General features: G+C 47.3%; 1 protein-coding gene across 5 annotated transcripts in view; it reads left to right on the top strand.

Annotated features, from left to right (window-relative positions):
• FPGS (folylpolyglutamate synthase) overlaps window positions 1–13,823 on the top strand; it is a 669,976-nt gene that overhangs the window by 352,588 nt on the left and 303,565 nt on the right. For 3 of the 5 annotated variants that reach the window (XM_069609123.1, XM_069609125.1, XM_069609122.1), the window contains exons 5-6: window positions 4,204–4,318; window positions 13,642–13,752. In XM_069609123.1, coding sequence (XP_069465224.1) covers window positions 4,204–4,318; window positions 13,642–13,752 — 226 coding nt within the window. The remainder of the gene's footprint in view (window positions 1–4,203; window positions 4,319–13,641; window positions 13,753–13,823) is intronic. The other 2 variants (XM_069609126.1, XM_069609124.1) reach the window with 1 other exon arrangement.

Below are 13,823 nucleotides of genomic sequence, written 5' to 3'. Positions count from 1 at the left end.
TGCCCTCTCTAATCGCCCCTCGTGCAAGTCTCCAGGAGACTACACCTCCGTCCCATGCACGACGACCAATAGAAATCTCAAACTGCGCGCTAGACTTCCTAAACTATACGAGCCTCGGACTAGATCCCTACCTCCCACCAACAGGGAAACTGTTACCGTCTCACGACATCCAATACTGCCAAATGGCTTTCCTCCCCACCCTACAAGTGACCCCTCTCTAAAGTTACAGCGCATACCAGCCTTACTCTACGCTCAACTACAACCAAAATAGACAATCGGCCCCTTCAAGGTGCCCTCCTTAATGCAAGATCTCTGGTAGTTCATGCTATTGACATAGCCGACTTAATCACAAAAGACAGCCTGGACTTCCTAGCCATAACGGAATCCTGGTTACACGATGCGGCAGGACCCGCACTCATGCTAGCCATCCCGGAAGGATATACCATCTCCAGACAAGACAGAGTTGGAACCCGAGGCGGTGGAATAGCTATCATATCTAGAGATAGCCTATCAATGAGAATAGTCCCTCCCCAAACTTTGCAATCCTGCAAATTCCTCTATCAAATTCCCATGAAACAATTCCCAATCACTTACCATGCATGTAATAGACCCCTGGGGCCTATTGGAAATTTTGAGGAGGACCTGCATAATATACTTGCCAGCAATCTCAAACCTACGTCCTAAGTATTTCTGCTTGGAGACTTTCATTTAGGTTTTAACGATCCTTTGGATAAATAGGCCCTTCAAATTGCTAACTCCCTCAATGCACTAGGAATAACGCAAAAAGTAAACGAACCCACCCACATCAAGGGCAGAATTCTGGACTGGGTAGCTGACTACAATTGCACAGCTACCATTACCTCCATTTCCAACCTCTCATGGACGGACCACTCCCTCGTGCCCATGACTCTCTCCACCACCAGACCAATAATTATAGCTCCTCAAGTAGCGCCACCTTGCCCAGCTAGAATGAAAAAGAACATCACAGTGGACAGTGTGATTCCTTATAGTCTACCTACCTTAAACTCTCTGCCGGATAATCTCGACCCTAGCACCTTGGTGCAGGAATATAATAAGATTATGCTCTCTACATTGGACAAAGTTGCACCCCTCAAACTGAGACCAAGCAAAGCCAAAGCACACCTCAACAAATGGTTCACTCCACAACTCAAGGACCTGTGACTACTAAAAAGAAAATGTGAAACCGCCTGGCGGCTTTGCCCCTCTAGCCCCTCTAGCGAGAACAAAAAGAAGCTAACTTCCACGGCATCACACTACAAAAATTAAATTTGTCTAGTAAAACGAAACTCATACAATGAACGTATTGCTAATTCCAACTCTAGTATGAAAGAACTATTCACAATACTAAGAGAACTAGAGTCCCCCATCTCCACACAAGAGATCTGTATTAAAAACAAGATCTGGTGTTCAGAGATCCAACAAGCCCTAACTGATAAAATAATAAAGACGCTTTGAATTTACCACAGCCAACCAACTCTCTCCCACTGAACAAAAAAACCATTGATCAAAATAACAGATTCTGTTTCACTAAAACTTCCATCCTAGGAGTTGAAAAAACTAGCCTATCACTTAAACCTTTCAATTGCAAAGGAGATGTCTGCCCAGCACATACCATAAAAGATGCCGCTAGAGACCTCTCTCCATTCATATCCAAGTTGATCAATGCCTCATTTGTCTCTGGCACCGTCCCAGTCAACCTCAAACAATCCAGAGTTCTCCCACTTCTGAAGAAGCAAACATTAGACAGACATATCGCCACTAATAACCGTCCCATCACAACGGTACAATGTTTACTTAAAATCCTGGACAAAGTTGCTTACTTAAAGATCCAAAAATACCTCGAGCTACACAAACTCCTAGGGGTCAGACAATCAGGATTCCGTCCGTTGGATGGGACAGAAACAGCATTGATGGACCTGAAAACACAGATCGATGAGCTGAGAGACAAAGGGAAGACGGCACTACTGTTGCTACTTGATCTCTCAGCTGCATTCGATTTGGTGGATCATAAAGTCTTCTGTAGGCATCTCGACTCAGCAGCCCACTTCTCCACAGATGCCGTCAAGTGGATAGAATCATTCCTGAGCGACAGAACCATCAGCGTATTCTCCAATTCAGCGGCGGACGATCCTACCCCTATCGTATGCGGGGTCCCTCAGGGCTCATACGTATCTCCAACTCTGTACAACATATTCACCAAGCCATTGTTCGATGATTTGGACCTTCTGGGAATCACCTGTACGAATTACGCAGATGATGCACCGATTCTCCTCCCACTTTTCGGGGATCATGGCAAGGACTTGACGCTGGTGAATAGGATCTACCTTATCATTCAGGCATGGATGGCGACACACGGCTTATGCCTGAATGATGACAAGACAGACCTGATAATTCTTGGTTCCCCTTCCAACATCTCTAAATTAGGTCATGAATATGCTTCTTTCATCATTGATGCCAACAATATCATAGTCTCAAAGGAGGTAAAAACCCTAGGTTTCTACCTGGACGCCACTATGTCTTTCAATAAACAACTGAAATCCCTGGCCTCCACAACAGCCTATACGTGCAAGCTTAGGAGGGCACGGAAGCCCTTCCTGTCCAACAACAGTCGCATTATACTGGCTAGAGCATTAATCTTGTCCAGAGTAGACTACTGTAATGCCCTATACAGTAGTGCCAACAAAGCTAGCATCCATAAATTACAAATACTACAAAACAACTCTCTTCAAGCTGTACTAGGCATCAACAAAAGAGTGCACATGACTGGAATCAGACGCCAATATAAATGGCTATCCACTCGTAATAAAATACAACTAAAAATCGCCTCCCTGACACACAAAGCATTACACAATGCTGCCCCCAGTTACCTAATTGACAAACTGTCAAGAAGAACCTCTAGTAGGCCTACCAGAGCTGTCAATACAAACTGTCTGGTGGTTCCAAGATTCAAATCCTCCAAGATCGGCGGCAATAGCTTCCCTGTGAAGGCCGCTAAACTTTGGAACTCTTTGCCACACGAGCTGAGAGCGGACCAACCCTTTCCACTTTTCAGAAAGAACCTGATCACCCACCTAAACCTGATTGAAGACTAGACTCAACTGAAACTACTGCACATGAGCACACCTCACCTCCCAATATTGTAAACTTTTGTATAGTATTGCACATTATGATGTAAATAACCTTTTTTGTTTGAAATCTACTACTTGTATATTCTGAGCCCTACATACTTTGTATTTCATGTGTCAATTTACTTTATTGTTTGCTATTATGTAACCTTGTAAGCCGTGTATAACCTTTTGCTGTGCCCTGCTACCCCTGGGTCTGGTGCGCATAAGAAATTCAATAAACAAACAAACAATTAGAGCACCCTTAATAGTCTGTGTAGAGACTTTGGTTGGAATGGTACTTGGTTTATTCTGTTTTGGTGTCTTATTATAGTTAGTATTTTTTGTTGCGACTTTCCTAGGTACAGTAAGGATTTTGGGGCTATTTGGCAGTCTAGCGCAGAGTCCGAGATTTCCCTCATATTGTTGGGTCAAGGATAACTTGAGGACACAGGCTTGATATGCGATCCATTTGTGTACAGGTTTGGTGAGGGAGAGTTCACGCCGCTCAGGGGACCTGTATATTGAATGTTAAGGTCTAAAATTAGCCTAGGTAAGAAGTAAGAAGTACCTTAGCCTAATGGTTGAATCTAGGAAGTTGTAATTGAACGCAGGTAAGAAGGGTGTGGCCTGGATTTCCTGAGAATAGCGATTCATGATTAGACACAAGTCGTACTCGGGCCAGGCAGCATGTGCAGTAGTAAAAAACTCGTTAGGCACAATGAATATGCCTACCAGTGATAGGAGCAGGACGTACATAATAGTTGGATAGCTAAAACGCTGTAGTATGCATGACTCGGATTAGATAAGATAGCGTCCGGAATCCAAGGTAAGGCGCAGGAGCAGACCTAATGCGGTATAATTCTAAGTATATTCAGGAAAGTAGTGGAGGAAGCCTCATTTTTAGTACGAGGTAGTAACGGGCAAAATGGCACTTGATGCAACTTTTAGCGATTATTGAATGTGTCTCTTGGTTTCGTTGGTACGTTGTTGGGGCAGGAGCTTTATGAATTAGGGTTTGAGGACCTTTCTTGCAGCTGGTTAGTTCTAACACTGTTCCCCTTCCACCTTCATGCAGTTCTCCACACTTGGTCCAGGTGAGAGAGAGAATCCGAATTAATGGGCAACCAATCGGGAAAGATCTGTTCAGCAAGTACTTCTGGCAGGTGTACAACCGCTTGGAGGAGACCCAGGTAACATCTTTTCAGAAATGTGGCCCTGACAGACAATGCCATGTATAACTAGTGTGTTCGGTGTGGGAACTGTTGGGCAGAGCCATTTCCTTTTATTATTGTGTATTAGTTTGCAAGCAAACCTTACACAAGATGCTTACAAAACTATGATACATTTAAACATGCCAACACATTTCATATTTAGTTGATCAAAACATAGTAAAAGGTCTCCTTTTTCAAATGAGTTGGGCAGAGATCTGGTTATCCTACTAGTGCTTCCACAGTAGGGCTAGCGCACGGCTGCCGCTACGCTTGCATGCCAACCACGGCTGACACTACGCTTGCATGCTAGCACACGGCTGTTGCTACGCTTGCATGCCAGGCTAGTGTAGGTTCTGTCCTTCTATTTCCGTTTCATTTTTCTTATTACAATTGTTGTCTTTATCCCTCTACTGTCCTTTCTATTTGTGTTTCTTTAAGTAACTGATGAGGCTGCATGTGGTGCCTAATAAATCACTCATGACATCAATGCACGCGGCACTGCAGAGCTAGGGCAGGTGCTGTTTATTCATGCCAGACACCACTGGCAGGGCTATGACACATGCTTTCCTAATAGGGCTGGGTTATTGTGGGTGCTGTCTTACTAGTGATGACTCTGCGGGGCTGGGTTAGTGTGGGTGCTGTCTTACTAGTGATGACTCTGCAGGGATGGGTTAGTGTGGGTGCTGTCTTACTAGTGATGACTCTGCAGGGATGGGTTAGTGGAGCTGTTGGCTTACTAGTGTTGGCTGTGGAGGGTTGGGTTAGTGTAGGTGCTGGCTTTTTAGTGATTTATTATTTAATGTTTGTATTGCGCAGCACGCCCGAAGGCCTCAGTGCGCATAAAGACAAGACCTGGTCAGAGAGAGAAAGGAGGTCCGAGCCGTGGGTTAAACGGACAGAAAGAAAGAACTAGTCGTTAGAGATGTGTTTTAGGCTCTCTTAAAACCTGAGACTCCAAAGTTTCCCCGGATCCAGGGGAAAAAAATTCCATACATTTGGAATTCAGGTGCCAAAATTCTTCAAATTGTGTCTTGGTACAAAATGTTCGTTGACCCTACTTGAGTGAAGAATGCACCCAGTTATTGCCTTACCTGGGAGCCTTGTGCGTCATGCATTTGTATGCTAGAGTGAGCATTTTATATGCAATGCGTTGGCTAGCTGGAAGCCAATGCAGCGCTCTCCTTGAATCAGAGACCTAGTCTTGTGGGTTAAGATGGCAGACAACTCTTACAGCCCCACTTTGGGCTGTTTGAAGACTTCTCAAATTATGTTTAGATCTACCTGCAAGGAGGCTATTGCAATAGTCGAGCCGAGAGTTAACAAGTGCTGTAGCCGGGGAAGAAAGATGTTCAGAGGCATATGTCGCCAGCACCTATTGTGGGTTTAAACCCATTCACAATATCAGTCGGGGGCTTTTGCGTAACAGAGCTCAGACTGAATTCAGTCACTGAGTGATTATTGGAGCTCTATTTCTAGACCTACTTTCAGTACTATGGGCTATTGCTAGCCTATGGCTGGCGATGGTGGGCTGCGTAATCTTTATTTTGGCGGAAAAACGGTCTTGGATTTCTTGACACCAAGAATCACTAAGATACACTTAGTTGGTGGTGTTTTTTCTTCTCCACCAATTCACACTAAATGAAAAAAAATGTTTTGTTTGCAGGGATGGGTTAGTGCAGGTACTGTCCTACTAGTGATGACTCTGGAGGGCTGGGTTAGTGTAGGTGATGGCCTAATAGTGATGGCTCTTGGGGGGATGGGTAAATATGGGTGCTGGCTTCCTAGGGATGTCTGTGGAGGGGTTGGTGTTAGGGAGAATTATCATTCTATGGCTAATTTCACTCACCTAGTGAGTCCCCCAGCAGCTTTGCTGGATTTCTGGAGTTTATTTTTTCCACTTGGTAAGAGTGTGAGCCTTTTTCCCACTCTTACATGTGTTTTGCCATGTGTATTTCTACTGTTTGTGTGATCTTGGGCTCTGGAGCATACCACTCCATGAGACCCACCATTTGTGTGTGTTACACATCACCTTCAGTGCAGTGACAAAGGGTTGTCCTTGAGACTTCCCACTGACTCCATTTTTCTGGGGTTGACTACTGTCCCCAGAAACAGGTAAAGTGTCATTTACTTAATGTAGTCATTTAAAACTACAGACCCAGTACACCCCATCTTACATGGAGTACTGGAAAGGGTTAATTCCTGACCCTTTTCGTCTGTGCCTCTCTGAGCTTTGTTTTGCTCTTTTAACATTTAGACTTGGCTGGTGGCAGTGGTATCTTTAACTTTTCTACTGCGATTATACTATATAAACGTGGTACTGTTCCAGGCTATTATATTAGCCTCGAACATAAACCCGCTTGACCAAATACTCTTTCGAAGGGATTGTGTCCTCCGACGTATTCCTCAACTTAGATATATCCTTCCAGCTCTGCTGGCCTCGGAAAATTTTTTTCTCTAGAGGGCGCTGCGCGTCGACGTCCCTCGAGTCGATGTCCCTCGACAGCCGCCGTATCGACGCTCGACGCCATCCTGCCTATAAAGGCCGCACGCAGCGTCCGTTTCTCAGGTCCGTTTTTCCGCGCTTACTCTGTGCCTCGGAATACCGTTGCTCAGTTCTTAGTCAGATTAATCCTATTTACCTCGAGTTATTCGATCCATACTCGATGGCTTCCTCGTCGGAACCGACAACTCCTCGATCCGGCTTCAAAAAATGTCGAGATTGTGGGAAAAAGATGTCGTTGACCGATCCTCACAGAAATTGTCTGTGGTGCTTGGGAGCTGAACACCATTGTTCGGAATGCGAGGACTGTATGTCCATGACTGCTAAGGCCCTGAAGGAGCGTAGGGGGAAGCTGGAGAAAGGTAAGACTTTTAAAGCTTCTTCTTCGTCGACGAAGTCGAGACATTCGTCTCCTCGTCACCATTCGCGCTCCAGGTCTCGGACTGGGTCTCATCACTCCTCGAGATCGAAGCATTCGAAGAGGAAGCGTCGAAGATCCCCTTCTCCGTCTTCCTCTTCCTCTTCCTCTGTTTCGCCAAAAAGAATCCCTTGCCCCACGAAACATAGTTCCCGGGCTGAATGGGAGGAATTCCGAAAGAATATGATGAGCGTCTTCGAGAAAGCGGCCTCGACCCCCTCGAAGACTGCCGAGAGCGATGCTCTGGTCGAAAGACCCGAAGGTCAAAAACGCCGCGAGTCGCAGTACCCGGCGAAAGAAACCTCTCGAGCGCATTTCGAACCCTCGAGCAGGACTATGACCTCCAAACCTTCCTCGAAGGTTCCGTCGACACCGTCGACGAGGGTCCCGTCGAGGTCGATGTCTTCGGCGCCGTTGTCGAGGGGACCTTCGACACACGGGTCTGTCGACTCGACGCCGGCCTCGACACCGGCGTTGACGCCAAGAAAAGTCACGGTGACCACACATCCAGTGACTATCCCCAGGCCCTCGACGTCGATGGCGTCGATATTGTCGAGTAGAATTCCAATTCTGTCGAGGTCCTCGAGGCCTCCACCTCTGTTTTCGACGCCACGCTCGAAGCCTTCGGCGTCGACGACATCGACGTTTTTTCGAGGCCAATAATGACAAGTTCGGCACCCTCTGCCTTGGAAATGGGATTTACTCCCTTTATGAGTTCAGAACAATTGAGAACTATATCCCCAATTGTGGAAGAGGGTGATTTGTCTGAACAAGACACATTTGAGTTACAGGGACCTGTAACCCCAGTTAGAGGAATTTTCCTCTGAAGAGCGCAGATTAAAGGATCTTCATGATTCTTTACATGAGGCAAGTGGGTTAGACACTTCCCCTGAGGTGGATTTTGCTAAGCCAGACCCGGGGGAGCATGCTGAAACCCCCTACAGAGCCTTAATGGCCAGGATTAGAGCTCACGGGGTGGTCTGCACCTTCACAATCTTTCCAGCAAGATGACCTCACGGATATTCTTGACAAAGGCCCACAAGAGGATCCTGTGGTGCCCTTTCATAAAGCTCTTCAGAGAAAGATCATGACAAACTGGGAAACCCCAGATGTAATCCCAGCAGTAAATAAAAAACTGTCTGCAAAGTACAGGGTATCTTCCACAGTCCCAGAGTTTTTGTCTAAACATCCATCCCCAGAAAGTCTGGTGGTACAAGCAGCATCCTCTACCGATGTCAAGACAGCTTATCCTACCGTCCCACAGGACAGGGACGATAAAAAATATGATGCTATGGCAAAGAAAGTCTTTTCAGCATGTAGCATGGCGTTAAAGTCTGTTAATGCTACTTGCACCCTTGCTAGGTTCAGCCATACACTTTGGGAGTGTGCTTCTACAGCGGCTGACTGCATCCCGGAGGGAGAAGAAAGGGATGCGTTCCTGAATATCATACAGGACGGTAAAGACGCTATGTGCGAATCCCTCTAGACGGGCATTGATTCAGCTGACAGTATCAGCAGAGCAATGGCGGCAAGTACATCAACCAGGAGATTCGCTTGGTTGAGAAAGTCTGGTTTTGCCCCAGATGTGCAAGCCAGGCTCTTGAACATGCCATTCGATGGCTCTTCTTTGTTCGGGAAAAAGGCGGATGACAGTTTAGAGAAACTGAAAACTTCAAAAGCTGCAGCAAAATCCCTAGGAGCTGCAATCCGTCAGACTCCTTTTCATCCCACAGGAACCTCTGCGAGGGGCAAGTCCTTTAGCTTCTACTCCGCATTCGGAAGAGGTAGAGGACGACCGGCTCAAAGGGGTCAAAGAAGAACTACCCGAGGTGGACGGGGTAGATATTCTAAAGCCGCAGCAACAGCAGGTGCCTCTTTACCATCAGCACCTGCATCAGCCGCCCCAAAACCACTCTGAGGACTCCCCTCACAGGACAACTGTAGGAGGCAGGTTGACTCAACATCTGACGGTATGGCAGGCTATCACGTCAGATGCTTGGGCATTGGAAACAGTCGCCCAAGGTTACTGCCTGCCTTTCCTACGTATACCTCAGTCATCCACCGGGGATCAGCTCTCAGAAAGCTCCAGATCCGCTCCTCTTGCAGGAAATTTTGGACCTGCTAGAGAAAGGTGCCATAGAACCGGTACCTGTAGCGGAGAGGGACAAGGGCTGGTACTCCCCTTACTTTCTCATTCCGAAGAAAGACGGAGGACTGAGACCCATCTTGGACTTGCGAGAATTGAACAAATTCCTCAGAAAAGACAAATTCAAGATGGTCACTCTTTCTCAGATCCTCCAGGCCCTTCAGTTTCAGGACTGGTTGCTATCTCTGGACCTTCAGGACGCTTATTTCCATGTGCCTATCCATCTCAAACACAGGAAATACCTGAGGTTCGCAATTGGCAGCTCTCACTATCAATTTCGAGTTCTGCCATTTGGGCTGACCTCCGCCCCGAGGGTCTTCACCAAGTTAATGTCGGTAGTGGCTGCAAGTCTAAGGAGGGAAGGGATTCACGTCTACCCCTACCTGGACGATTGGCTGATCAGGGATGTTTCTCCGGAGCAAGCTCAGATCCAGCTAAATCACGTGTGCCATTTCCTTCAGACTGGGCTTCTCCCTCAATTTAAAGAAGTCACAAATGATACCATCGCAGAGACTCCAGTTCATAGGAGCGATCCTGGATACTTCCCTGGGAAAAGCCTCGCCACCAGAGGTGAGGGCTCAAGATATTCTACAGATGGTTACCAAGTTCCAGCATGCCCAACGTCTCCCAGCCTTCGACTTTTTGAGGTTGCTAGGCCTCATGGCATCCTGCATTTTCCTTGTGCCAGAGGCTCGCCTGAGAATGAGATCCCTCCAGTGGGCACTGAGGACTCAGTGGTCACAATTCTCAGGGAGAATGACAGATCTTCTTCAGGTTCCCGGCAGGGTGGCTCGAGACCTTCAGTGGTGGGCCTGTCAGGAGAACATTCTGAAAGGAGAACAGTTTTGGCAGCCCTGGCCGGAGATAACAGTAGTCACGGATGCCTCACTCACGGGGTGGGGAGCCCACGCCAACGACTTGACCATCAGCGGTCGTTGGTCTCCATCGGAGTCCAGACTACACATCAACCTGTTAGAGCTGAGAGCCATCAGACTTGCGTTGAAGGCTTTCCTGCCAGCTGTACAAGGGAAGAACGTCCTGATAATGATGGACAACACGGTGGCCATGCATTACCTCAACAAAAGAGGAGGCGTAGCATCACTACCCCTGTGCAGAGAGGCGATGCAGCTCTGGTTTTGGGCAATCCAAGAAGGAATCTCTCTATCGGCAGTTCACCTAGCCGGAGAGAAGAACTTGACAGCGGACGCTCTGAGCAGGCAGAACACAGTCTCCCACGAGTGGGAGCTAGCTCAGGAAGTCCTTCAAGAGATCTTCACCCTTTGGGGAACCCCTCAGGTAGATCTGTTCGCCACCAGCCTAAACAGGAAATGCGACCTGTTCTGCTCAAGGGAATTTCCTCCGAGAGGAGCTCTGGGAGAAGCGTTCATAGTGGACTGGGAGTTTCCTCTTCTGTACGCGTTCCCACCGGTCCCTGTCATTCCTCAAATGATCAGGAGGTTGAGAAGATTCCGGCGAACCATGATCCTAATTGCCCCGGATTGGGCCAGGAGAACGTGGTACCCGGACCTTCTAGACTTGTCCATCTGCCCTCCAATTCGACTTCCTCTCAGAGAGAACCTACTCTCACAGAAGGGAGGTCAGGTTCTCCATCCAGACATCAAAACCCTCAACCTTCACGCTTGGCTTCTGAACGGCTGAGGTACAAGGATTGGGACCTCCCTGATAATGTTATGGAGGTGTTGCTTTCGGCAAGGAGGCCAGCAACAAAGTCTTTATACCGCTGCCGTTGGAACAGATTTTGCAGCTGGTGTAGAGAACAGAATATCGACTCATTTTCATGTGGTACACCAATGGTTTTGTCCTTCCTACTATATTTGGCAAATTCAGGCCTTCAAGTTGGCACCATTAAGGGCTATCTCGCAGCGCTATCCATCTTTAAGCGTACTGCGGAAGAACCATCCTATTTCAAATTACCCTTGGTAATACAGTTTCTAAAGGGGTTAACCAATGTTTATCCCCCAAGACCATTCCAAGTTCCCATATGGGATTTAAACTTAGTACTAACTTTCCTGATGGGTACACCTTTCGAACCTCTCCATTCTTGTTAGTTAAGATTCCTTACCCTTAAAACTGTTTTATTAATAGCACTTACATCTGCTAGAAGGGTGAGCGAATTACAAGCTCTTTCTTGTAAACCCCCTCATACAATCTTTCACAAAGACAAAGTTGTCCTGCAAGTGAAGCCTAATTTCCTCCCAAAGGTGGTTTCTGAATTCCATATCACTCTGAAGATTACCCTACCATCTTTCTATCCTCCTCCTCACCCGGGGAAAGAGGAAGAGAGGTTACACAGACTAGACCCTAGGAGGGCTTTAAGTTTTTACATTAGTAGACTAGCCAGGATAAGACAGGAAGACCAGCTGTTTGTAGGTTACGCAGGTCACAAGCTGGGGTTACCAATAACTAAGCAGACCATTTCCAGATGGATCATTCTTTCCATTCTGGAATGTTATAAACTGGCAGGGAAAGAGCCCCCTCAAAACCTTAGGGCTCATTCGACCAGAGGTATTGCAGCTTCATCGGCCCTCAAAAGAGGCGTGCCGGTTAAAGACATATGTGCGGCCGCTACATGGTCGTCTGTCCATACCTTTACACGTTTTTACAATCTGGATTCCTCCTCCAGTCAAGAGACTAGGTTTGGAAGGGCTGTACTTCATTCTATTCATCAATAGAAGACAGCGTGAAGTCAGTACTCCCTCCTCCGAATATAGAATACTGCTATGGGAGCCTATCTAAGATGAGGAATACGTCGGAGGACACAATCCCTTCGAAGAACAAGTTACTTCTTACCTTGTAACGTTCTTTCGACGGGATGTTCCTCCGACGTATTCCTCATCGACCCTCCCATCCATCCCCGCAGTTCTACTTCCCTTGTTGTTGCAGCTTATGCTCCTTCAGGGTGATTAGTCTAGTCCAGACAGTAATACTGTGGGCTGCAAAACGGAACTGAGCAACGGACGCTGCGCGCGGCCTTTAGGCAGGATGAGGTCGAGCGTCGATACGGCGGCTGTCGAGGGACATCGACCCGAGGGACGGCGACGCGCAGCGCCCTCTAGAGAAAAAATTTTCCGAGGCCAGCAGAGCTGGAAGGATATATCTAAGATGAGGAATACGTCGGAGGAACATCCCATCAAAAGAACGTTACAAGGTAAGAAGTAACTTGTTCTTCTTTTGGCTCTGGTCGGGTTTATTCGTCATTTCTTTTTTGTTAAAGTCCTTCTTGTGTTTTACTTTGCGTGGCAAACCAGGTTTGCCTTCTTTGTTCACCGTCTTTTGGCGGGCTTCTGCAAAGAAGCCCTCCTCTTGGCGCCTGGGTGTCTAGATGGGCTGTATGTGAGGGAGGGGTGTAGTCACCCCCTGCACAGGGTATCCTAGGAAACCAAGTTGCACTTTGCCATGATTGGCTGAGGTGGTTGTCTGGGCCGGACAACCCCCCCCTGCTGCATGATTGACAGCCAGGCTGTGTGAATTGGGGATTTTCCCATAAAAGGCAGGATTCTTGGGCTGGAAGTCCGAGTCGCCACTGGAACTACAAGGAACCGAAGAGAAGCAGAGAAGAAGACGGCTGCTGCAACTACCGAGTCCCAGTGAAGCCCCGTTGCAGTCCTGAGCTATCTACCCTTCAACGACCAGAGAAGATCCAGTCCGGAGTCTTCTTCCCTTGAGCCTGGTGAGGTCAACCAGCTCATCTTCCACAGCCAGAGGATCCTCTTTGTGGTCGAAATCGCTGCACACTGCTGTAGTCGTCCGGATAGCCATCTCAAGAGCATCTCCTTTTTTAAAGGAGCGCACCTTTTATTCACTGTCGCTGCTGCTGGCCTCATCCCTGGGTAGAAAATAGACAGGGTGAGGTGTGCCAGGGAGTGGAAGCGCTTGAGCAAATAAATCACATGAAAACCACTTTGTAATCAACAACAGCTAGCTGCTGCACTCTGATGAAACAGGTAGGCACCTCAAACCTACTCCGCGTAGAAAAGAAACAGTAATTGTTTCACCATGTGAATGCGCTGCCAGCTAACACAAAAGAGCAAATCCTTAAATAATAAGGTTCAAAGTCGCCAATAGTACAGGTGCTCAAAGAAGTCTCAAACATATATTTCAATGTTTAATTGTGTCCATTCAAAAGTCAGAGTTTTGTGCACACTTTTTTGTGTTAGCTGGCAGCGCATTCACATGGTGAAACAAATACTGTTTCTTTTCATCCCTGGGTAGTGCAGCTCACTCCAGACGTCGTCCTTCTTGTCCCCACGACTGAAGCTCCAGGAACTGTGAGTCTGGGAAAACTACCAGGAACAACTGCCGTGGCACCAGCTTCTTCAAAGAATAAGGTACTCTGTCCAGCTTCCAGGAACTAGGGTGAACCCTTTTCTCCTCACCCAAGGCTTGCCCTAGTCTTCCT

This window comes from Ambystoma mexicanum, chromosome 8 (assembly GCF_040938575.1).
Source record: "Ambystoma mexicanum isolate Mex_15411 chromosome 8, UKY_AmexF1_1, whole genome shotgun sequence".
In the NCBI taxonomy this organism is placed as follows: domain Eukaryota; kingdom Metazoa; phylum Chordata; class Amphibia; order Caudata; family Ambystomatidae; genus Ambystoma; species Ambystoma mexicanum.
This window is presented reverse-complemented; position numbering and strand designations above follow the sequence as displayed.